General features: G+C 42.2%; 2 protein-coding genes across 4 annotated transcripts in view; one reads left to right on the top strand and one right to left on the bottom strand.

Annotated features, from left to right (window-relative positions):
• Positions 1–26,297, bottom strand: part of KATNA1 (katanin catalytic subunit A1) — a 450,967-nt gene that overhangs the window by 387,366 nt on the left and 37,304 nt on the right. The gene's annotated exons all lie outside the window — the stretch shown is intronic.
• PLEKHG1 (pleckstrin homology and RhoGEF domain containing G1) overlaps positions 11,900–26,297 on the top strand; it is a 164,259-nt gene continuing 149,861 nt past the window's right edge. The window contains exon 1 of one of the 3 annotated variants that reach the window (XM_020806764.3): positions 11,900–12,201. In XM_020806764.3, the coding sequence (XP_020662423.3) occupies positions 12,006–12,201 (196 nt within the window). In that variant the 5' untranslated portion in view covers positions 11,900–12,005. Of the gene's footprint in view, positions 12,202–12,835; positions 12,965–13,124; positions 13,209–26,297 lie in introns of those variants that run through there. The other 2 variants (XM_072995271.2, XM_078383260.1) reach the window with 2 other exon arrangements.

Here is a 26,297-nt window from a genome sequence, read left to right as displayed (position 1 = left end):
GAAACAACCATTAAGATAATTGTCCAAAACCATTCTTATGGAAAGAAAAGTAACTCATAACTATAGTTAAAACTGCACTTAATTTTTTTTGAAAATACATAATTTAATATAGGTTGTTTCTGTACAGGAGCCTGTACAGCCTCTTCATTGAAATCAATGGGACTTAAGTACATGCATAAATTTCCCTTTTGGAATGAAGGGATTTTAAGGCTTGCAGTATTAGTCACTTCTGCTTAAAGTTTAGCCCCACCAGATTATTTATTGATTTTAATTACTTCTTGATAAATTTGGGACAGAAAAGCAGTTTACTCTGTCTGGATTATGTCAAAAGTATATACAAACAGCTAGTCTTAGATAAAAGATACTGTTCAAAAGTTTGGCCTGCACATTTTGCCATACATGGCATGCCAGTCTATCTATGTATATTCAGAGGAAAGCTCTATCTTGCTGCATTCAAAGGTGGCTGACTCCCACATAAATAAATGTACTAAGAATCATAGAAAAGAGAAGTTGGAAGGGGCCTACAAGGCCATCAAGTCCAACCTACTGCTCAATGCAGGAATACAATCAAAGCATATCTGTCAGGTGATTATCTAAGTTTTTCTTGAATGTCTCCAGTGTTGGAGCACTCACCGACTCCTGAGGTAATTGGTTCCACTGTCATACTGTTCTAACAATTTGGATGTTTTTCCTGATATTCAACCAAAATATGGCTTCCTTTAACTTGAGCCCATTGTTGTGTGTCCTGCACTCTGAGATGATGGAGAACAGATCCAGTCCCTCCTCTGTAGGACAGCTTTTCAGATATTTGAAAAGTGTTATCATATCACTTGGATAGCACACCAAGCTCATCTTGAGCTCACCAGCCTGTCCCAGCTCCGTCCAGACATTTGAAGGCTTAGCAGAAATGTACTTCACATCAGTATGCCCCACAATATTACACACTACAGCTATGATTTCTGTCAAATATATTTTTCTTGAGTTTTATCCATTATGATCAGATTTATGAAGTGAAAAACTTGACTTTGAGGCCAGAAATAGATGTTAGAGGTAGCCCCTAATTCGAAAAGTGAATTTTTTAACCAATGCAAGCATCTGAGTGTTACAGTGCAAGCTTCTTTCATCTCTGGGATCATGTAAATCAACTTGCTTGTTCTTTACGGCTAAAGCACAGGATTCCTGTGAAGTCTGATTTCACAGATACAGAAAGATTGTGTCTAACACTTCTCTACAACATTAATTACACTTAGTTCCAATTATACACTAACTCTAATGCCTATTTCTAATGTGATTTGGAGATCTTAACAAGCATCCAGGCAGATGGGACATTTTTGTGCACAAGGAGCCGTACTTTGTTGCAGAGACCACATAAAATTAAATCTACAAAGCAGCTGTTGCGTAGCATTGTCCCTGTCTCATCCAAGGAGAAGAAGATCCAGAAGTGAGAGGACAGCAGGTGAACACTTACTCAGTCTGGTCCATGAAGGACCAGGTGGAGATAACAATGTCCCAAGAAGCAGGTGTGAAAGGATCTGGTGCAGACATCAACAAAAGAGTTATTGTAGAGCACCCAAAATAGAGACTAAGTAAAAGACAGGATGGAACAGAACAGAATAGGAACTTCTTAAAAAAACTTATGCCAAAAACGGTGGTATGTGCCAGGAAAAAATTCCAAACAATATTTTAGACCTCAAATCCAATCAATATTGCTCTTTCATTAACCCTTCATTACCCAAAAGCCTACCAGAAGGGAACACAATGACTTGGAATGAAAAAGAAAAAACCCCAACCAACCAACAAATGCCTGGAATGGAGACTGCAGAGTAGGACAGCCCAACCAAATTCACCATACTCATCCAGCTAGAAGGGACTGATGGAACCAGCCACAAAACATCCCTGAGATCCACATTCCAGTACAGTGGTGCCCTGCTAGATGATTACCTCGCAAAATAACGAATCCGCATGATGATGAGTTTTTGCGATCACTATAGCACTTCACAAAACAGTGTTTCCTATGGGCGATTTTCGCTATATGCTGTTTTGGACCGTGCTTTACAAGACTTTTTTTGGGGGACTGATTTTCGCAAGACGACGATTTTGACAGCTAGGTCTGCGAATTGCAAAATGGGTGTTTTTGGGACCGATTTTCGCAAGACAGTTATTTTAACAGCTGATCCGCGCTTCACAAAACGGTTTTCCTATGGGTGATTTTCACAAAACGATGACAATTTGTCCCCATTGGAATGCATTAGACAGATTTCAATGCATTCAAATGGGCAACTGCATTTCGCAAGATGATGTTTTCGCAAAACAGCTATTTTCATGGAACGAATTAACATCGTCTTGCTGGGCACCACTGTACTTGTTCTCAGCAGAAAATCAATGTTGTGAAAACAGCCCAGAACACTGACTTCTTAATAGGCCAACACAACCAAATTCACCAGACCCATCCATCTAGAGGGGACTGGCAGAGCTACAGAACACCCCTGGGAGCAACATTCCAGTCCCCATTCTGGGCAGAAAATCAATACTGAAAAAGAAATTTTAAAAAACCAGCCTGGAATAGCAACTTCCAACTATGTCAGCCTAACCAAATTCATATGTTCCATTGGACTAGAAGAGGCAAATGCAACCAGGCACAAAAAGTCATCCAGGAAAAAGCATTTGAGTACCTGTTTAATGCAGAAATTAGATAGTTTGAAGAGAAAAAAAAACCCAGCCTGGAACTGAAACTTCCAAGTAAAGCAAGGCAACATAATTCACTTGTTTCATCAGTCTAGATGAAATACTTGTAGCTAACTTGCATTGTCCCATTCAATTGTATTTGACTGATCAATGTGGTTCCCTTGACCTCCCCATAAAATGTTGTTTTCAGATGCTATATAGAAAACTGATTTTTCAGCCCAGAAAAAGACCCCTGCTCTGGTTTATGTAGATTATTTGTGGCTACTTATGATTTCCATGTTATGCATCGCCTATTCTGAAGTTCCACTTCCAGGGAACTTTCTGGAAGGTAGAATTTCAGCCAAGAAAAAAAAGAATGTGGTACCTTTGGATGTTTTGTGGCTTGTTCATCAACTGCCACTGAGCCCTATCTGGCTGGTAAATAAGGCTGCTTCTCCTGCTCAGAAGTAACTGCTCCAAGCTATTTTCTAGAACATAGATTTTGAGACACTAGAATATAGTTCCTGGAGATGTTTCCAGCCCTGCAATATCAATCCCCTCTCGTAACATGAGCCAGCAGATGGTTCTTCTTATGTTTGTTTGTTTATTACAACTGTTGACCTAATTCAACTGAATTTGTTCCCCTTATTAAAGAGAACTAATATTTGAGACCCCTTCATAGATTGCTGCCTTGTGCTCAGAGGAGGGCCTGGCATGCTCTGGTCCATGGGGTCATGAAGAGTCAGACACAACTTAACAACTAAACAACAACAATATTTGAGAGTTTTATGACTGGGAATGCACACAGCCACAAGCTGTGTTTCTGTGTGGTTCTATGGTTCCTATGGAATGTTAATGGTTTTATGTGTTCTCCCATCTAGTCATAAGTGATGAATTAGTTGGTGTCATCAACTCTGAAGCTGCTGCTGCTCATGGGGCCATTTCCAAAACATGGAACTTGGGTCCAGAACAGACCCAGGGATGTGATATCTGAGGTTGTGTTAAGGCTCGATCCATCACTCCTTCTAGTCCGATGGTGTGTGTGAGAGTGAATCTTGTCATACCATCCTATTCAGAAGTGGCAGTTCCATGTTATCTTGCACAATGTTGGTTTCCTGTTTGAAATGGATACTGGAATATGGTTGCTGAGAATGCTTTCTCGTTTGTTACATTATTTCTCTCATCTGATGAAAAAGGTGCATATCACTGTTCCAGGGTTGTTTTCTGCAATATCAATTTCCTACTCTGAATGAGTATTGGAATCTTGTTCCTGGGGATGGATTGTGGCTGGTTGCACCAATCCTATCTAGCTGGATAAAGAAGGTTAATTGGGTTAACCTGGCCTTCTTGGAAGTTGCCATTCTGGACTGTTTTTTGCAATATCAATTTTTTGCACAAAACGGGTACTGGAATACGGATGCCTTGTGGCTGTTTGTATCAATCCCCTCTAGCTGGATGGGGTGGGTCAGTTTTGTTTGGGTTGGTCTATTTGGAAGCTGCCATTCCAGGCTGTTTTTCACAATAACTATTTTCTGCCCAGAATGGGTAGTAGAAAGTTGTTCGGGGGGGGGCATTTTGTGGTTGGTCCCATCAGTCCCCTCTAGCTGGAAAGGTCCGGTGAATTTAATTAGGCTTTCCTACTCAGAAGTCACCGTTCTGGAGGGGGGGTGTTGCCAATTTAGGCCATTGGATTATGTTCCAGCAGGGTTTTGGTTAATAAAGGGTTAATGAAGGAGCAATATTCATTGGATTTGAAGTCTGAAATATTGTTTGGATGTTTGTCCAGCACATCCCACTGTTTTTTTTTTTGGCATCAGTCTTTAATTTAAAAGTCCTCATTCTGTTCTATTCTGGCGTTTACCTAGTCTCCCCCAAAATCATCCTTCAGAATTTCCCAGGGACAAAGAAGCATGCAAACAAAGAGGGACAGAAATCTTTGCTTTAGTTTTCACAGAAAGCATTCTTTAATATATGAAACAAATAGAGAGGCACAGCTTGATTATAGAGTTTGATTATAGTGTAATGATAATACTCATAGAATCATATTACTACACTGGATAAAATGTGGTGGAATACAATTTGTTACCATTTTAGAGCCTGCAGAATGTTTACTAACTAAAGACCTTAAATATGTTAGTACAATATGACAGAAAGCCAGAAGGTCAGAAACAGACGTTATAAATAGACAAGGTTTATTTGCATTTCAGGGATGCAAATATGAATCACAGTGACACAAAGGCCCATTCTCTCCCCTAAGAACTGGCTGATCCACTCACCGTTTGCCTCACGGTGCTCGACTCCATCGTCATAATCTCCCTGTGCAGTCAACCACTTGGGCATGGAGGCAGGACACGGTGTCTTACTGCTTATCCAATGAATGATCAGCTGGATGGGGAGGCAGAGAAGAGCCGACTGGGCTCCTTTTGCGATTGGTGCGATGGCAATGAGGATGGAGATGAGCACCGCACCGCAAATGCTGAGTGGACCAGCTGGTTCTTGGGGATGGGCCTCTGTGGCACCTGTGGTGTTGCAATTCATATCCCCAGTAAATTAACCAAATAACAATTTAAAAAAATCAGTCTAACAGGGAAATCACTCAAACCTACAGCAAAAAAAATGTAGCAAAAAAAAAGAGTCCCTGAACCCAAAAACCAAAACAAGCAAGCATGGAAACAAAAGGCAAAATAATAATAATAATAATAATAATAATAATAATAATAATAATAATAATAATAATAATAATAATAATAATAATAATAATAATAATAATAATAATAATAATAATAATAATAACAACAACAACAACAACAACAACAACGATGATGATAATGATAATGATAATAATAATAATAATAACGATGATGATGATGATGATGATGATGATAATGATAATGATAATGATAATGATAATAATAATAATAATAAAATCAAAGCCACCAATGAAAACTACCAGAATATGCCAAGATTTCTCTCCCTGCCCCCCACTACTTGATTCCTTCTCTTCCTTTTCTTCAAGTTTTACAAGTCCAGCAGCCAGGCAGGCCAGGTAGGCAGCAGCAAAAATAATCCAAAAAAGAAAAAGGAAAGGGTACCAAAGAGGGGGAAGTCCCCAAAGAATTGGGAGGGAATAAAATATTCAAAGCAATTGAGGGGGATCAAAAAAATCAATAAAAATGGGGGAGAAGAATCAACAATGGAGGCATCGAGGCATCTAGCCAGTCAGCACAATCCAAGATGAAGGGTTTTAGGAGCTCAGCAGCATAAAGCAGCCGTACACACACTGAATGGCTGAAGAAAACGAGCACTCCTCATTGGGTTCCAACCAGTCTAGGCTCTTTTTAAGATTCAAGATTTTTTGCCCTCCCCAGACATTCAGATTGGTTGCTGATAGCAGTCTTTGCAACATTATTGAATGAAAAAAAAATCCTGTACAATATGACAAAAGGTAAAGAAAAGGTTAAGGAAAAGAGGGAACACAAAAGAAACATGAAACTTTCATCTCACCCTCTTTTGCTAATACAAATCATTTGTGTCTAAGAAGCTCTCTTTTGGCAATCAATGAAAGAATGCAGAAATAAAGACTAGTCTTGTTAAAACATGAAAGGCCCATCATTAATAAATAGCCTGTAATTAGAACAGAATTTTTAAAAAGCTAGCACTTGGTGCACTTCTTGTAGGAAATTTACTTGCAAGGACTATCAACCCGACATGCTATTTGAAACTAATGTGCCACATCAGTATTATGCCACAATCTTGTTGTTGCACCACCTCATAGACATGAGATATTTCTACACTGTGCAATACATCACTATTCCCATGGAGTCAGAAAATGCTCCAGAAGTCACTCAATGCAAACTTTTTTGTCCATCTGGGCAAGGGATGAAGCAAAACATGACTGGGAATGCATTCTGCATTAACTTGCATTCTAGTCTGATTTTTATAATGTACATTAAAAGGAATAGTTTTAGAAGAGGTAGCCATGCTCATTTGTGCTAGCACATCAGGCAAAAACAAAACAAAAATAAAAAAGAAGACAAAAGCATTGTGACACCTTAAACACTAAATATTATATTTTTATGTCAGCTTTTGTTGACTTCTTTTGTAATTCCAGTCAAACACCAGTATGGAAAACAACTATTACATTGGTTATTCAAACAGAAAATGTTGCTTTTAATTTTTACCTGAGTGCAGTTGCATTAACTATGAAGAGGGCAACTCTCTGTTCCAGAAAGTGATTAAACCCTTGTAAGAAGATGTTCAAATTGTTCTCAGCCTCCTTCCCTCTCATGTGATCAAAGAATGGGGTGAAATAATATTTTCTGTAGCTGGAATATAGCCAGCAAGAGAATAAACAATGGGCAAGATCTTCTATTTTGGTTGCCCTACATACACAAATTCTAATTTTTATTGGAATGCCCTGAAATCTTCCTTGCATCACTTTATCCATTTCCTCAAAGTAAAGATGAATAAAGGTCATATGTGGATCCTTTTTCATGGGTAAAGACAAGTATTTTATTTCCTGGAACTGGATTTTAGCCCTTGCCAACCATTTCATAGATCCCACACCTGACAGGTCATCTATATCCAACTGTCTGAAAGCATTTCTCATATTGAAATGGAACACATTTACAGTGTCCATGCTCAAAACTGGGCTTTGAAAGCAATTCTGTGAAATTAATCAGGCAACATTTTTCTGACATTTTAACCATCCTAAACATATGTTAGGAAGTATGACATTAGTCATTTGAACTGGCTCACTTGGATAATTAAATATCCTAAACTTGGAAAGATCTGATACAAATGCCATTCCAAATTAGACTCCAGTCACCTAGGCTGAGGAAATTCTAGACACTTCCAAGATCATATGTAAAAGTTGGCTCTGTACCCTTTCATAGTTTTTTATTGGCAAGTCCAAATGTTTTGGTGACAAAAATTAACATAAGCAACATCTTTGCCTTCTTATCTTTGGTTGAAATGAGCTGGGATAATGAAACTGCTTGTTTAAAGGTTTGAATGCAGGCACACCACACTTGCTCCGTCTGCTTAGGGAACAGCCCAAACAAAGAGACAGCTGTTAGGAGCAGAGCGGCACATGCTAAACATTTTGTTATATGTTCTGTTTGTTTCTTCCAGTCTAAAGCTTGGCCTGCCTATACACATAGGACCATGAAATGGGACCATGAGTAGGGCCAGGTAGATGTTTTGGTTGGTAGGATCATGTGTGAGTGCTGTATTGTGCAATACCCTGAGTTGTCTGCAAGGATACACCACAGTAAAAGTTTAGCATCATAATCCTCAGTCAGTGGTGTCCCGAAGAGCACAAGTGTAAGGATCATGTGAACTGGAAATAAAATACTTCTTCAACGGAGTCATCTTGTGTGAAGAATTTTGTATTGGAAAAATCCAGGCTTGGCACTCTTGGCTTCATTATCTAAGGAAGAGGAAACAACTGGAAGCCTTGACTTCCTGCTAGTTGAATACTGTTTTTCTTTTTAAAAAAATTAACAGCTGGTAATTAAAGATTTTCAGACATTTTGTAGGACAAAACCTTTGCTGTAAAATCAGTCCAGGGCAATTGCTGAGAAGTCTTCTCAAAATTCATATATATTTTGAGAAATGAATTCTATGAGGGGAAAAGTGTTAGTTGGATGACAAAAATAGGATGGACTGTTTGTTAATCCTATTCCTTAGTTGTTGGGAAACTATTTTTGAGATTCAGACCCTGATAGGATTCCTGTATTTTCAAGAATCCTGGCATTTTGCTGATTGAAGTGACATACAGGTGGGTGCCCTTATTCCATCTCCGGAAACTCACTGTGGCAAAACATGGGACAGCATCTTTTTCTCTTCGAGGGTAGCAGGCTGGTTTAGGGGGCAGGGCAGGAAGTGTGTCATGCTCACTTCTCCTTTCTACTCCGGCATCTGCTGCAGCTGCCTCATTTTGCCTAATTATAGGGCCAGCCATGTTTATCCCACCTTTTTAGCTCTTTTATGTGATAAGGCATATTTTCCACAATTGTGCATTTCAGTTCATGGGCCCTCTCAGGATCTGGAACACAACCAGAGTTCCATCTCATTGTACAGTATATGACGCAAACTAGTTATAGAAGTTACAACTAGTTATCTGGAGGGACACCTAAAGGCTTTTCAGAGCCATCACTACAGCTTTCAGGCAGCACAGATATACACTGAGGAGCAGGAGCAGCCTACAGAGTGCAGCATAAGGGTTACAAATGAGAAAACCCTGACTATTTTTAACAAGATGTATTTATATTTAAAAACACACATTTATTTCTTATGGCACTGAAGGCCATAAGACCTCATTAGCTTGGGCCTGAGATTTCTCAGGATTGGTTTTCAGTTTAGTTTTTGGTTCAGCCCCGGGGGGGGGGGCAGCACCCAGCTTCCATTCCAGGAGCTGGTGATCAGCAGGGAGTTGGGTGCATGCACTCAGGCAGCAGGCCTGGATCTTGGAAGGGAAGTCAGTCCGCTGTCTTTGATGGTGGCAGCAGCGGGAGCAGGTAAGGAGGCCATGGGAACAGTGGGAAGAGGTGGACAGGCATCAGTTTGGCTGAAGCAGAATTAAGCAATGAGCAGGAAAAGTTTGGCACGCCAGCAAAACACGATCCCTGAACTGGGCTGTGAACCAAACCTGCTTTTAACCCATAAAGTGCTGTTTTTAACCCATAAAGACCTAATTGGCTCAGGGCCCAAGATTTCTCAGGGGCCGTGTCTCCCTTTATGAGGCTGCCCAGGTGCTAAGTTAATCAGGAAAGGCCTTTCTCTCAGTCTCACCACCTTGACAGGTGCAAGAAATACCATATATAGGGAGTCAGACAATAGCAAGAAAAATGTATGTCACTGTACATGTTCATAAACTTTAAATATTCTTTTCCACCAAGCACAAAATATTCATACACTTCAAAAGCTACACATTTTGAAAAACTATACAAAAACACCAGTCTAGAATAAATGGCATCAACAGAGTTTCCTCTTTGGCCTTCTCCTATGCTGTGAGCTTGCATTTCACAGTTATGCTGTAACCCTCTCCTGCTCCAGGTGGTTTACATTATCCACACAGAAACAAAAGATGTGAAGAACTTCAGTTGTTCTGTCCTGAAAGAGAATCAGTTGCAAAAGAAGACAGTATTTTGTTTTGTATGTTTATTCCTAGAAATAGGAATTTTGGCCACAAAGTTTTTTTTTTAAACAGACACCTGCATCTTGGTCTGTAGAGCATGCATGGCTACTCTAAGGAAGTTCAGAATTCAGAGTGTAAGATCTAGTTGAGTGTAACATGACTTCAGGTATTAAAGTGTAAGGGGCAAAAAACACAAAAGACTCAGACCTTATCCACACATCCCATGTGCTCCTTTAAAGAGGTGGGTCAATTACCCATTAATTTGGATTAGTTTAATGGACCTACATGAAGTTACTGAAGACTCAAATTAATTACTTCCACTTTCCTTCTACTCCAGGATTATTTTCCTTCACTTGGGAACTGTTACCCACCCCAGCCCACCATAGCCTTCCAGGTGTGTCAGGATTGTCTGTTTCTTTGTTCCAAACAAATCTGTTTCCTATGGGGCATGCACAATTTGAACACTCCCAACATCAGCTATGATGTCATCTGGGGAAATGACTTACCACTTCCTCCCCCTTTGGGAGAGCAAGAGACAAGGAGTGGAGTTTGAAGAGGACATGAGAAAGGAGTGGGGAGAGATGGGAACAGGAATAGAGACAAGCACAAACCCGAAAAATGGAGGCTTATGTGATTAGGCATGAGCCATGATGAACCACAAAACAACACAAACCAACCTGAAAACTAAACTAGTTTGCAGTTTGGTTTTTGGTTCAGCCCGGGGTGGGGGGGCTACCTGCTCCCGCTATCCTGCTGCCACCACAGCACCACTACCACAACAACCAGCTTCCATTCCAGGAGCCGGTGATCAGCGGTGAGTTGGGCGCATGCACTCAGGCAGCAGGCCTGGATCTTGGAAGGGAAGTCAGTCCGCTGTCTTTGATGGTGGTGGCAGCGGCAGCAGAACCAGATAAGGAGGCCATGGGAACGGTGAGAAGGGGTGGACAGGCACCAATTTTTCCTGAAGTAAAATTAAGCAACAAGCAGGGAAAGTTTGGTACTTCAGCAAAACAGGATCCTTGAACTGGGTTGCGAACCAAACCACGAACCAGTGTTGTTGTTTTTTCCTGGTTCATAGTTTGGTTTGTGCCCATCTCTAAACACAAAGTCTCTTTCTCTGGGAGTGTCTTACAGAAGTTCAAATCAGAAGAATCTGGATTATAAGAACAAACTGAAACAGGTGTGGACGTTTGGAGTGAGTGATTCTGCAGGAGGATGCCAGGTTGGCAGTTTTCAGTTTTAAGTGCAAGAATCTTTAACCATTGGCCATGCTGGCTACAGCTTCTGGAAGCTGCAGTCCAAATAATTTATAGGGTCCAAAGCCTCAGACCCACTGCCTTGTCCATTAGATACAAGTGGGATAAGAGGTGGCCCTCTCTTTCCTCTCAGGGCTCTGCTGCTGCATGTGAGACAGAAATTTAATAGGCATAGTTTTTCCAACGGGGAAGTTGCACCTGTTGAATAATTTGTACTCGGGCTATTACGCAGGGGGGAAAAAGGCTGTGTGTCCACAGGGTGAGCTCTCGACTCTATTGCAAAGGAATTCTCCGGAGAAAAAGAAAAGAAAAGGGCGAGGAGGACCCAGCATGGCACACTCTCGGATCTCTTGGCGTTCTTGGTAAAGAAAATGGAAGGAGCAGCTCGGCTAAAACCAAACAATCCCCATCAACAGCACCAGTGAAATGCCCGCTGGGTGTATACACAGTAGCTGGGTTGTCCGTGATTTTTTTTTTTACCCAATTCCCCTTGAAGCTGCAATTTGCTTTCTTTTCGGCTCCGCTCGACAGACAAGTCCAAGTGGTTAATCTTCTCTCGCTCTCAGACTCCCTGCTTGGGAGGGGGGGGGTGCAGCATTCCAGCCCCAGCCGGAGGCTCCAGCAGGCGGGCCTCCCTGAGGAAGGGCCAACCCGGCGAAAACGAAGCCGCAAGCAGGCAGCGAAAGGCAGGATTCCCGCTAGAGAGAGAGAGAGAGAGAGAGAGAGAGAGAGAAGAGGGCGGGGGGGGGGGGCTCTTCGAGCGGCCGCCGCAACAGCGCCTCCTCCCGCTTTGCTCCGCGCGCGCGCACACACACACACACACACAGACAGAGGAGCGAGAGGGCTGTGAAGCGCAGAAGAGAGGCGGTCACTTTTGCTGCCGCTCGCCTCTGGAGCGCTCGGACGAGGGGGCTCCCGCACCACAGGCGCTGGAAGGGAAGCGCATGTCCTGTCTTGCGGTGGGACGAGGAAGCAGTCGGCGCCGCCACCAAGTTCCTCAGAATGAATTAAGGAGCTCGGACACTTCAGAGCCGCCTTCCTGCCTCCAGCCCGCCTGGACTTTAACCGCGAAAAGCTGGAAAGCGCTTGCGGGAGACTCTCAGCCCGGCTCGGAGCTGCCTCCGCCGTCCATCCCACCCAGTAAGAGTTGACGCTTTTGTCCTCCCCCCTCCCTCTCGCTCGCCCCCCCCCCGGGCGCGCTTCCCTTCCTTTTTTTTCCTTCTCGTTCTTCAGGGTTGCCCCCACCCCCGACCGCTTTGCCGCCGTTTATGGCTTTCCCCTGGAAGACAGTGGAGGCGAAGGGCTGGGATGCCTCGGCTCCACCTGACGCGCTTTCTGCCGCTGTCTGTGTCTCCTCGCCCGGCCCCCGCGTGAGATGCCCCCACGGGAAAGGGGCAGCGCCCGCCTCGGCCCTGGGGTGCGGGGGCCCCATTGTTTCTCGAGCCAGAGTTACGCTTTATTGTTCTCGCGGCTGCCTCGCAAAGGGAGGAAGGGGGAGAGCGGCAGGGAGGGCCGAGCACTGACTGAACGGCGAGACGGACTGCACTAGCTGGAGGCGGAGGGAGAGAGAGAGAGAGAGAGAGGAAAAGCTGAGAGCGAAATTTACGGAAAGGAACGGGCAGGGGGAAAAAGGGGGGGGGAGTTGGAGCCGGGCGAGGCAGTGAGGGAAACACCTGGGGTGGGGTGGGGTGGGGGGCGCGGAGGCTCCTCCTCTCCCCGTGGCCCTTCCTTGGCTTCTGCGGTTACTTTGCTGGCTCTGAAGACCGCCACCAGCAGCCCTTCCTTCAGGTCGCCTTGAGCTCGCGGGCTGATCCCCTTGCAGAGAGTCCTTCCACTTCCCTTGAAGGGCGAGCGATCCGAGGGAACCTACCCGCGCCCGTGGAAAGCGCTCGAAAAGGCGCAGGTAGAAGCAAAAGCAAAAAGAGAGGAGAGGGCGGGCGGGGAGTAAGCTGGGTTCAGAAAGTACTCACAGAGTAGCCTTGTCCTTTTGTTACCTGAAGAGGCTTGGCAGCTGCATTTGGACAGAGGAGGAGTTCTTTTTCGTGTCCTTTTACTGCTGCCTCTCCTCCTCTCTTGGTGCCTTTAAAGGGCTCTGAGACCCAACTCTGTGAATGGTACTTCCTTGCATGTGGAATCATGCAGAGAAGGTAAGCAGTGATGCCCTATATTGTACTTGTATTTGTCCTGACACCCACCTTTCTGGCGCTTCGGTTGTTTCCTGATTTATGTGCAAATATTGTCCAGTGTTTGATGAACATGCCTAATAAAAGCTGTGATGGGTAACCAGTGGCTGAAGTGAGTCCACATGGCTAAAACAGAGAGGAGTGGACTCCTGACACAAGAATGTGTGTAGGTTTTATCCACATATATGTTTAATCTGAATGTTGTTTATGAAAGAGCTTTGAAAAAATTGACTAATGGATGTGTGGACTTTTAAAGCCTGGCAAAGATCTTACTTTTTTCAGTATTCATTTCTCTTGAGATGGTTGCTAGAGTGAACCCCTTCATTATAAGGCTTTGCACATAAGTGGCAAGTGGCGTGGGAAGTAAATACCTGGTGCTATGCAACTTTTTTTGTTCAGTTTCTGACATCTGAGGAGGGAAGCATGCTGCTACTTAAACAAAGCAAGCCCTCTTTTTGAAAGTAACTATTATTCCAGATGGTATTTAGACAACCTCTCTGGTTTCTGTTCTCTTCAACAGAGTTCAAGGAATGTTTCACAGAAGCAGTTTCTAGTTTTTGTTTGGGTTTTCTTTCTGCTGGTGGAAGGAGGTGTGGAGGTCCTTAAAAAGATATTTTGGATAAACTTCACACAGTTGATTATTTCAGTGTCTGATGTACAACACCTGTTAATTTGTCTAGACTGTTAACTTACTTTCTTGTGCAGCTTCTGTTGCCTAAGTTTAAAAAGCTGTTTCATGGTGTCTGTGTTTCAGCCAAAGCTCAAAGAACTGTGCTGCAATTATATGAATAAGTAAAAGTGTCATTTCCTTTTACGACAGTGGAATGCTGTGGATAATGAATTTGATGCTTCCCACCCCCTTTGAGGGCAGCTCCTCCTCAATGTTTATGTTTCTATAAATCTAAATTATTATTTATGAATATTATTCCACATTTGAATACATAAAGCAGGTTTTTGTGAAACATATTAGCATGGACTGCAATTCTCCATAATCTAGCCAACATAACCAGTGGTGAGGAGTGATGAGACCTGTAGTCCAGGAATATCTGAGCTGCACACATTCCTTAGCTTTGCTGTGACTACTTCATCTTTATCTTCATCTTCTTTTTTCTTTGTTGTTCTAAAACTATATCCAAAACTAGTGTCATCTTGAAAAGTGCATGAAGTTAGCAAAAGGTCTGTCAATCACTCACTCATTTCACTTCTTCCCTGTGGGGTGACCTGCTTGTGTATTTGGTACTAGATCATGTTTTCACCAGTATTGCCACCTTTTTACAATGAGAGATGCTCTTGTGCTTTGAACTGTTGCATCAAGAAGAGAAAGTCAAATAGCTTTTACTAGACAGTTTTGGAGTTGGAAAAAGCAGATTGTCAAATTGAAATCTGGCTGTCAAAGACTCTGGGTTGGAGCTAGGAGAAGAAATTATAACTTTAATGTTTTGCAAAATATGTGGCGTTCTGGCTGTAACTTGGGGATTTTGAATTATACAGATGCTTACAAGAAGTTACATCAGAAACACCATAAGGTTAGATGTCATTTACTTCTATTACACTGCAGTAATAAAATGGATTATCACAACAGTAAAGTTTTAGGAAAAGTCATTTTCAGAAGCGGTGTTCCTTCTGGACCACAGCTTGTTGACTTTCTGAATGTTTGTGTAAAGTAGGTAGTTTGTTTTTTTCTTTGCAGACTTTGTTATGAATAACAATACGGATAGCCACTTCCTGGTATACAGAACAGTTTACAAATATTACCATTCTCATTCTCACAGAAATCTGGTGATGTCATCAGGTGAAACACAGGCTAATCTTGTTTCTGGCACCGTAGGGCCGAGAGTGGTTCCGGATGTGACACTGCAAGTTGGAAAATGGACTCATGGACATTCCCACTTCTTGCCCTAATGGTCAACCCATCTGAGAGAAATTGTGTGTTTATTTCACTCTGTGGGTCTCAAGTGCTTAATGTGAGGGAACTGTTCTTCTCATTATGGGGATGGTGAACTGCTATGCTGAAAGAGTAGAGCAGAATGAGTGATTAAAGAGGAAGCATGTCCTTGTTGAAATGCAGTCTTGCCTAAGAATTCAATGGGTAACCTTAGTCAAGCTGGTGTCTCTTAGGCTCAGCCATAGTTTTAATTTGAGGATAATATTTTTTCAATTTTTCATTTTTTAAAAAGAGTTATTATCATACTAGTTCAATCAGGTGGTTTGGCTGTTAAAATGTGTGTCTTCTTCTCTTCATCCCTGCATGTTCTGATTCCCACTCTCACTTCCTTGTTCACGTCATCTGAGGTTTGGTCCAACCCTGTAATAGGATAAACTATGTCAGGTTCAAAAAATCATCCTCATTGCATTGAAGACATATGTGACTGGATAAGGAGGGCTAGCTCTCCTATCAGGATGTCATGTGAAAGAGAAGTATAGGGCCTCCTAATTTGCAGGAATCCTGTGTGTTTTAAATTATTACACATGACTCCTTCACAAGGATACTAGCCAGCACATGGAGGAGTAGGTGGTCTGGTTTTGTTGGCATTTAACAGCAACATGTGCAGCTCAGAAGGTCAACTGAGGTTACCTCAATTCTCTTGACTGTGAAGAGAAGAGGCAGATATTACACATCACTCATAACAGACTGTCCTCCACCCAACATTGTATCTCTCCCTACCATTGGCATGGCCTTGCTTTCATGTTTGAACCATGTTGAATATGTCTATTTCCTCTCAGCCATTCTAGAACTTTGATGATTCTTGATGATAATCATGTGTATTTCAGACATTTCTAACCCAGGTGGTGGTTGGGATGCTTAACATAGCCTTGACTATAAAGCATAAACCCAGCTTATCAGCAGAATAACTCTTTGTGGAAGAGTTAGTGACTTCTGCAAACTGGCCAGTCAAAAATCCTACAATTCCAAAGAGATCTGCAATGTCAAGAATAAGTTTTTTTGGGAGACACAGGAAGGCTGGAAAGGAGGTACAGGCCCATTTCTTGAATATGACTTCTTTGTGAATGGGAGAGCAATGTTCACCGGAAAGCAGTTCAAGTGACTGCTGGACAGCTCTGTGGTTTAGCCATCTGGATGTGATGCCAGGGGTTAAGAGTTCAATCCCCCACTCTGCCTCCTTGAGAGGGACTGGACTTGAGCCACAGGGTCCCTTCCAGCTCTGTAGTTCTAAGACAGCGATGACGGAGTTCCAAGCCATTGTCTTGGATAGAGTCCTAGCAAGGCCTTGATGTCCTATGCACTTTTTTTTTTACCACAATACTGTTTGTGCTCCTAGTGCTGCTTATGCCACAGTTCTTGGATGGGAAAAAGCCATACCCATACCTACCCACCTGATACTGGATACAATTGGGCCACACAGATTTATTGGTTGCATTAGCAGTTCCCTGGCACAGCAGATCTGGAGCCCATAGGTTGACTCCCATGAGCCCAAGCTGGTCCAGCTACCTTTTGGGATGCATCATGGGTCAACAGGAAATGAAGTCCCCATGAATGCATACGAGGGGGTGCTGATAAGTATTGAGCCTTTCCCAGAAAAAATTGAGCTAGGAAGCTATAATTTGCAGGGTGTATTGGCCAATTTGGCTGTATTCAATGGTGCAAAAATCAACTGCCTATGATTTTAACTTATCTTTCATGTTCAGGTCCAAAGTGAACATGGCAGCACCTTCAGAAAAGTTCAGTATGGAAGAGCATAGGACCATAATCAAGTTCCTGTTTCTCCAAGGGAAAGGTGCAAAGCAGATCCATGATGAAATGTCACCAACTATGGGTGACAGTGGCCCTTCATATGCAACAGTCAAACAGTGGGTTGTCAATTTTAAAACTGACCATTTCGGTGCTGAAAGTGAGAAACCCAGTGGAAGGCCTGTTTCTGTCTCTGTGCCTGCAAATGTGAAAGCCATCCATGACATGATCATGGACGACCACCGAAAATCAGCCAAAGGTATTGCTATATATCTGAGAATATCTCGTGAGAGAGTTGGTACCATTATCCACAACGACTTGGAAATGACAAAGCTGGAAGCAAATTGGATCCCCAAACTTTTGACAACCGAACAAAAGAGGAAATGTGTGTAGTCATTGGTGGCTGTTTAGGAACAGTTTGCAAGAAATGAGTCAGATTTCCTGGGCAAACTGGTAACTGGTGATGAGACATGGATCTACTGTTATGATCCTGACACAAAGGAACAGTCTAAGGAATGGAGGCACAGTGGTTCCCTCAGGTCAAAGAAGTTCCGAGTGCAAAGGTCGGTGCAGAAGCAAATGGCAACAGTTTTTTGGGATCAGAAGGGAGTTCTGCTGGTGGACAACCTCCAACAGGGTTCAGCTATTAATGCAAAATATTACTGTACTTTATTGATGAAGTTGAGGCAAAACATCAAGGAAAAACATTGAGGAAAGCTCTCCAAAGGTGTCATCCTGTTGCATGACAACATCGCGTTACATGTGCAGGTGAAACAATGGCAAAACTGACCTCCTTAGGCTTTCAAGTTATGCCCCATCCACCCTGTTCTCCCAACCTGGCTCCCCCTGACTATTATCTGTTCCCCAAACTAAAAAAAAAAAAAAAAAAACTAAAGGGACAATGATTTGGGAGTGTTCTGGAGGTATCTAATGCTGCAAATGAGTGGTTACACCAGCAGTCGGAAGAATTTTATTTGCAGGGACTTAAGAAGCTGCAGATGTCGTAAGTGCATTGACTTCCTGGGGGAATATGTAGAATAGTGTGGCCGTTACAGCTTCCTAGCTCAATTTTTTTTGGGGGGGAAAGGCTCAATACTTATCAGCACTCCCTTGTAGCTACAATATGGCTCCTCTTGCATGTGGGATTGAGGCTGAACCTCCAGTCTATGAGATAACCCTGGCCACGTCTGTACAGACAAACTGTGATCCCCAGAGGGTCCTAATGTGTTCATCAACACCTCTGGACTTTGTAGCCCCCACTGTTCCAAAAATGCAATTTAAAAAAAAAACCCTCTCTAGAGCAGCAGTCCCCAACCTTTTTTGGAACTGAGAACCAATTGGGGGGTGGGTGGGCTCCATGCGCGGGGGAGGGAGAGCACCCCTGTGATCGCAGGTGGGCATGTCACATTTGTGGGTGGATGTGTTACACTCTCAGATGGGCGTGTCATGCTCGCGGATGAGCATGTTGTGCATGCGTGTGAGCGCAACATCCCCCCGCGCATGTATGGGAGTGTAACACCCACCCAAGTGTGACACCCCCATCCATGAGCACAACACACCACCTGCAAGTGCAACCCTCCCGTGAGCATGACACGCCCATCGTGCATGCGGGGGGTGCGTGCAAACATCCGTCTCCATGGCCCAGTCCTGGGAAGCCCACGGACTGGCACCGGGCCATGGACCGGGGGTTGGGGACCCCTGCTCTAAAGCATCTTGTGTATCACCAGCTGCTGTTGCCACTTGAGATGCAGAAGCAGAGGAAGATGCACTGCTAGGGGATGAGAATTGAATCCATCTGCAGAGTTCTTTACCTCAGCCTTGGCCTCACACAGGACAAAACAGGGACATCCAGTTAAGCTGGACTCCTTGTTTCATTCAGATATAAATTATAAATGTAAAAAAAAAACCCAAAATATAATTGATTTGTTTTTTTAAAATAATAAATAGGAAGAGCAGTATAAGTTGTATTCTTGCATCCTTTTATTCTGGGTGAACAGCCTTTACTAATTAAGACTCTTGGTTCATATTTCCACAACTGCTTGTGGTCTTGGCCTCTAGCTAAATTTATAATGGAATCCTGTTTGCTTGTAGTAAAGTTAAATCTGAAAATAGCAGCTATGGGATATGTAAGTAATTGTGGTTGGAAAGGAGAAGTATACAGTTGCCTCTAAGAATTATGATTTACCTTTTTTATTTATTTGACATTCAGTACTTATGAATTCATATAGAACTACACATTTAAGTACCTTGATTGCCAACAAGCTTCTTGAACATTTTGTGTCATGCTATATATGGTACCAGGTGGGATAGATTATAAGCCTTCACAAAATAGATCAACATTCCCTCAGACATAAACATTTTGTTCTTGTTGATGTCTAACAGATTTTTAAAGCTGGAAATGTACATGGAAAATTTAATCTTTGGCTTAATTTTAGGAGCCAATTCACACATACGCAGTTCAGATTTATTTTCAGTCATTAGTAGCTCTTGTCAACTGGAATTTGAAATGTGAAAGTGCTCCACCACAAGAACAAATGGTGTAATGACTACATTAGAACCCATGTTGAATCAGAATTCACACACAAGTACAGTAGCATGAAGTAGATGCCTAAGATATAGTTGTCTGTATTCTTCCCCATGTACTTATTTTGACACATTTACAAAAAGTCTTATCTTGTATCATGCTACTCTAGGCAATGCTGGAAATTACTGATCTCATTCCTCTCATCTTGGTTGGATGTCAATACAGCTATTCTGACTTTTAGTGTGGCAGTTCCAAACACTAATGTTGTATCCAAACCACACTCCAAGTTTTTTTTCCTCACCCCATAAGTTCTTCTCCTTCCAGTACTTCATTTGCCATTTATTTTTGCTTTATGCTTTTTGTTTTTCATCCTGTGACTGAAGAAGTCTTGTCTTTCTATGTTTTTATGTTATAAAATTACATGGTCTTTGTTCATTGACCTTAGCACTTTCCTATTGGTCAGCTTTTCATCCAAGAAATTCTTAAACCTGCAAATAAACCACATTTCAGATGAACGTCTGACTTCTGTCTACATGTTCTTTAACTCCTAAAAAATACAATGCAGCAACTTACAACGTTTCATACCTTTATTTTTGACTGCATAATGCCTTTCTAGTCTAGCATTCTGTTCACACAGCGATCAACCGTTTGGTTATGGAATTCCCCACAAGCAGAACATGCATGCAGTCCCCCACATGTTCCCCATCAACTGATAAGAAAAGGAACATGCTTCTAATATAATCTGTACTTGTTGTGACTACAGCCATTGACTAGTGCCATTGATTGAAATTGTCCAAATTTGTAACCCTCTTATGAAAGCACATCCCGCAGTTTAACTATATGTGTGTTGTAAAGTTCTTCCTTTCATCTGTCCTGAATCTCTTGCTGGTCAATTTCAGTGGATGAGCCCAGGTGCTACCATTATGAGGCAGGGATTGAGAAAACATGTTAGGCTTAAAGTGTGTGTTTTTAATTCTTATATACATTATATGGGAGAAACATTTTAAATGTAAGCTTTCTTGGTGTCAGTTATCACCAGGAATTGTACACTCAAATTACATATATGTATTTGTAATATCTGTTGATGCCTATTAGTTGTATAGAGGCTAATTTCATATTGCATGGAAGAGCCTTTCATCTAGAAAGCCTTAATGTTGATAAAACCTTTCTAGATAAAACTGAAAACACACATATCCCTACATGCAATAGTGGTTTTCAACATTTGCATGTTTTATTGGTTCATGTAGAAGTTTTTTGCATGCTTAGTAAAATTGCATTGGTCAATACAATTATTTCTGTAGTTAGTTATAAAGCTGACTTATACACAGTCCATACTTTCAGGCACCCAGTATCCAGTGTTTTCAGGTAAGAAGTATATAGGCAAGCCTGGGATCTTGAATATATAGACTACAGACTTGTCCATTAAAAGCACACAGTCCAGATTTCCTTTCGTGCACTAGACTATGAGATTTGTTCCCACAACCCCAGGGTCCCATCTCAAGCAAGAATATAACATGGTTGTTGTGGGGTTTTTGGCCTCTTTGGCCATGTTCTGAAGGTTGTTCTTCCTGAGATTTCGCCAGTCTCTGTGGCTGGCATCTTCAGAGGACAGGAGTAGGAACTCTGTCCGTGCTCTTTTGCAGTTTGTTGGATAGTTGTGTATTTATAGCTGTGGGAACAGCTTTTGTCCTTTTTAGGAAATTGGGTGATTACAGTATGGTGATCAGCGTGTTTTTGTTGTGGATGTATTGTTGTTATAAGGGGAAGAGATGAACTGTCACTATGATTGATGGGTATCGTTAGCTGGTCTTTTGTGTGCAATGATCCCTGGTCCTTGTGGCAGGGTAGAGTTTGTTAACCTTTTTCCGTGCTGGGAGCCAGGCCTTGTTGAGTTTTAAACTTTCTTCTTTTTTGTTGAAACCCTCCTGGTGTTTATGGATTTCAATGGCTTCCATGTGCAGTCTGCTGGTGTTGTCCAATACTTCAGTATACAAAAGCCCAAAAAACCTACAACAACCATCAGATCCCGGCTATGAAAGCCTTCGAGAATACAAGAATATAACACGTTTACTCTCAGAGCAGTCCTTTTCTAGTGTTCTGCAATGCCAGTTCTGATAGCTGTGATATTAACGGTTGCAGGCAAGAGCTTCAACTTTTGGTTAATTCTAATTGCAAACAAAGTCAAAATCGTTCATGGTGTTTAATTTGCCAGATTTAATTCAAAACAAAATCATCACTGAATATTTTTTTTGGGAAACTGAGAAACAGTGCTGAATTTTGAATCTTATAGCAAGTCTTAGTTTGCATGTTAATGATTTGAAATACCAAAGGTTTGAAGAATATTTTATTGGTAGTTTATAACCAGATACCTGATGGAAATTAGGATGAATATGTCAGTGTGATGTGCTGAGATCACATGTGTTGGGAATGGTTTAGAATTCAAGAAGTTATTGTAATATAGCTGTGATTTTAAAAAAAATATGAAATAAGTTTTGAGAGGTCTTGGCTTGGTTACCTTCTAGGCTATGAAGTGAAAAATTAATAGTATTTTGATACCGATTAACTTCTGATTAAGCTCTTTAAAAAAAAAACAGTCCTTCTGGCATGCACAGTTTTGGCTCACATAAACTGATCCTAGCACATGTCTTTGATTGATGGTGTAGTTTCACTTCCAAAAGTGAGGCTAGGACTTTGTGTAAGCCCTTTCCAGTCTCAAGCTTCAATGGGCATTGTTTAACACAGACCAGGCCAGTTCCTGGTTTCAGAGTGACTTCTACGGATGTTGCACGTTTTGCCCTTCCTGGGGTTCTGCTTGCCCATACCCTTTGGATGACTTGATACACTGCCTCACACTGGCCTTCTTGACCTGCTTCCAGGGCTTTTCAACGAAAGGATAAAAGGGGCTGCCATGGAGTTACCAAACTGCACTTTGCATCCGTCCGTTGTGGATTCTAATTTAGCTCCCAACTTCATTCAGAGGTCTATGCCCAGAAGACTGTCTGCGCGTTTATCTATGTATAAAAACTGGTGGTCTATGCACCTTCCATTTACTTTCAGCTCCATAGGGGAGAAAACTGGGACCTGGATAGTACTACCGGAGGCATCAACAACACCTTAGTCTGTGTTTGAGTTGTGGTGCCCTGAGTTTGAGGAATATGGGTAAGGATGGAGAAATTGGCTCCTGTATCAATCAGGTAGGGAACAGTGCAGTCTCTCACCTGCAGTTCCACCATTGGGTCCCCTGGTGGGAGATGGAGGACCCCTTGGCCCCTTAATTATCCCCTGCACTGGCCAGTGCAAACTGTCCATCCCCTCTCCCTTCTGGACAGTCTCGGACCCAGTGGCCAAATTTTCGGCAATTTTTTCATTGATCCCATGCCAATGGTGTTCTCCCTCCCCCTTTCTTTCCACCTCCCTGTCCTCTCAGGGAAAATGAGCAGATTTTACCTTGAGTCCGATTTTTGGGAGAAAGATAGGGTAGAAATCTAATGAACAACCATCCTGTCATAAGTGGTTTTGCATTGTCACAATACCTCTTTTTTTGTCTGTGGTGCTTGTAACTATGACTTGCCTTGAGAGTTGGGCTGCTGAGACTTTGGTGTACAATATAATTCTCTTTAGTATAGGAGGCAAGTTGTCTGGCAGCAATCCAGAGAGAGCAGCTGAGCCACCACATGTTTGAGAATAGCATGCTTTTTCTTATGTCTTTGACTGGCTGGAAGGTAAAGCCCCGAGATGCCAAAATGTTCTGCATTGATCATTTAGATTTCAAAAGCTAAACTACCAGCAATTTATGCTTATACATTTTTACTTTTAGTTTCCTTTTTTTTTATAAAAAAAAATCAGATTTAACTTGCATTTTAAAGTGGTCCATTTAAGAGTGGTCTTAACTGACCAGATAGGCGGGATATAAATAAAATAAATAAAAAATAAAATAAAGGAAGCAAGGAAAAGGCATATGATGAGGATGGATGAGAATACCATCTGTAGAATACATTGAGATCTGGCACTGGAGAGTTTGGGGAATAGTATAAATACAGGGGAAAAGTGGATTGCAGAAATATTTTTTGAGATTAGAGAGAAAGGAGAAAGGGCAAAAAATTGATGGGAACTAGGGAATACTGAGATTTGTGGAAATGGAGTGGACACAGAGATTAAAATCCTATCGCACAACTTTATGTTGTTACATTACTTGATTTCAACCAGAGAGGTTGTGTTATGGTAAAATAACAGTGCTGAATAGGTGAACAGTGCAGCACATGGGGCTGTGAAATACAGAATATATAAAATGGAGATGAGGAACCTGTGGCCCTCTAGATGGTGTTGGACTCCCAGTTCATCCTACCTAGTATGGCCAGTAGTTGTAATGCAGTGACACTGAGTAACCTAATTCCCTAGTACTGGAATAGATGGAAATGAAAAGAAAATGAAAAGAAATATAAAAGAAGGAAAGAAAATACATAAAAGGTGGCTTCCCTGTAAGATTTTGGTGTATGCTATACACTCATGAAGAGCAAAGCTCCATTCAAAGTTATTCCATAGTACTCTGAGCACACTGCTTCAAGAGGAATGCACATGGAGTGGTGAAGGGATGCTGTTTCGTCCCTTGAGTGCTGCCTGGGGGCTGTTCAGCAATGGATGCAGGTGAACGGACAGAGGCTGAATCCAGGCATGACAGAGGTCTTTCGGGTGGGTGTCCCAGACGTCAGTGGTCTGGGAAACTCCCTCTCCTTTGGGGTGTGTGCGACTCTTACCACCAAGAGTGAGGTTCACAGCTTGGGTGTACATCTGTACCCGGTGCTCACCATGGAGACCCAGGTGTCGTCAGTGGTCCATTCTGCACATTTCCACCTTTGGCAGATTGCCCAGCTGCGTCCTTATTTTGATGTGGGGGCGCTCACCATTTTGGTCCATGTGCTCGTAGTCTCAAGATTAGAATACTGTAATGTGCTCTATGTGGGGCTGCCTTTGAGACTGCCGCAGAAACTTCAGATGGTACAAAATGCGGTGGCCAGACTTCTAACTGTGGTGAAAAGGTACCAACATATTTCCCCACGCTGGCCACCTTGAGTTGGTTGCCCATTTGTTTCCATGTTGATTTCAAAGTTCTTACGATTAAGATCCGGTGGGCCAGATAGGCGGGGTATAAATTAAATAAATAAATAAATAAATATAAAGCCCTAAATGGTTTAGGACCTCGATATCTGGCAGAGCGCCTTCTCCCACCCAGTTCTGCCAGAGTAACTCATTCCAGTCAGGCTGTGTGGCTGAGGGGCCTAACACTGAGGGAGCTCCAGAAAGAAAGAAAGAGGAACCGGGCCTTCTCGGCAGTGGCCCCTCGCTTCTGGAACAACTTGCCCGTGGAGACCCGCCTGGCTCCCTCTCTGGGTGTCTTTAGAAATAAACTCGAGATTTGGCAATTTGAGCAGGCTTTCCCTCCTGCTGTATCTTAAATTCAGATTTTAACATCTTGGATTTATTACATGCTTATTGGTTTTACTGTTTTTAAATTTGTAATGCTGCCCAGAGTAGACCTTTGGTCTAGATGGGTGGGGTATAAATCTAGATAGCTAGATAGACAGACAGACTCCTAACCAGCCAGGTAGGCTAAATCAACCCTAGTGATCAATGGGATCCCAGATATCACAACCAGACCACCCTCACATCCAGTCAAGAATAGTGCCTTTATAACATATTAGAGAAGTGGTGGCATTGTCTTACTTTTGCATTCATAATGTTCACCCAAAGTAAGAATGAGAAGAATGGAGCTTAGGGAAGGGGAATAACTAGAATTGGGAATATTCTTGTTTATTTCAAGGAAAGTGTGAGGACTGCTTATATACTTCTTAGATGATCTGGTTGGATGTTGGTTGAAATAAAATGGTAGATTTGATGGATTAATATTATGAGTTTGCAGAACTTTCTGTATTTCTGAAAAAGAATGACTAGAGTTGAGGGACAAATGTAACAAGTACAGTAATTTGAACTGGATGTGGCAGTGGTGAAAGACAGATAGGTGGGTTTGGGTATCTTGTCCTCTCTTGTCTGTCCAAAAATTATTTATTTATTTATTTATTGGACTTCCTAACCCGTCCATCTAATGGCAAGCTACTATAGTAGTGCCCCGCATAACGGGCGCCCCGTTTAACGACGAATCTGCATAGCAAAGATTTTGCGATCGCAAAAGTGATCGCATTGCGATGTTTTAGATAGCGAAAAATCGCTTTGCGATGATCAGTAAGCTGTTTCGCTTACCGATTTTCGCATAGTGATGTTTAAAAACAGCTGATCGGTGGTTCCAAAATGGCCACCGGGGAAAAAAAGGCCGCCCGCTGTGTTTTCGCGCCCTTTCCTCACTTACCAGGCAGCGAAAATGGTGGCCGTATGGAGGATTTTCGCTGAACGGTGAGTTTTTTGCCCATAGGAACGCATTAAACGTGTTTTAATGTATTCCTATGGGCTTTTTTGTTTCATATAGCGACGATTTTTCCGGAACGGATTATCGTTGCTATGGGGGACACCACTGTACTGTACTCTGGTCCCTAACATTATCTTCATATAGACTTCTTGAAGTAATAAATCTGAATTTATTATTTTTAACCCAATTATGAACTTCTGGAGTACTTCTCTTAATGACCATAAGCATAACACCAGCCCACCGCAACCTGCTATTGTAAGTCCAAATATTTACAATTATATTACAAATATTTTAGCTTCAAATTCAAGAATTCCTAACTACTTATTTCTCAGCACATCATGCAGAACAGATGTAATAGCTTTCCTTCTCTGTGTTATGTTATACCGTAGGTGTAAACACTACAAGTTCTCTACAGTTGAT

The sequence above is a fragment of the Pogona vitticeps genome, chromosome 1 (genome assembly GCF_051106095.1).
Source record: "Pogona vitticeps strain Pit_001003342236 chromosome 1, PviZW2.1, whole genome shotgun sequence".
Taxonomy (NCBI): Eukaryota; Metazoa; Chordata; class Lepidosauria; order Squamata; family Agamidae; genus Pogona; species Pogona vitticeps.
This window is presented reverse-complemented; position numbering and strand designations above follow the sequence as displayed.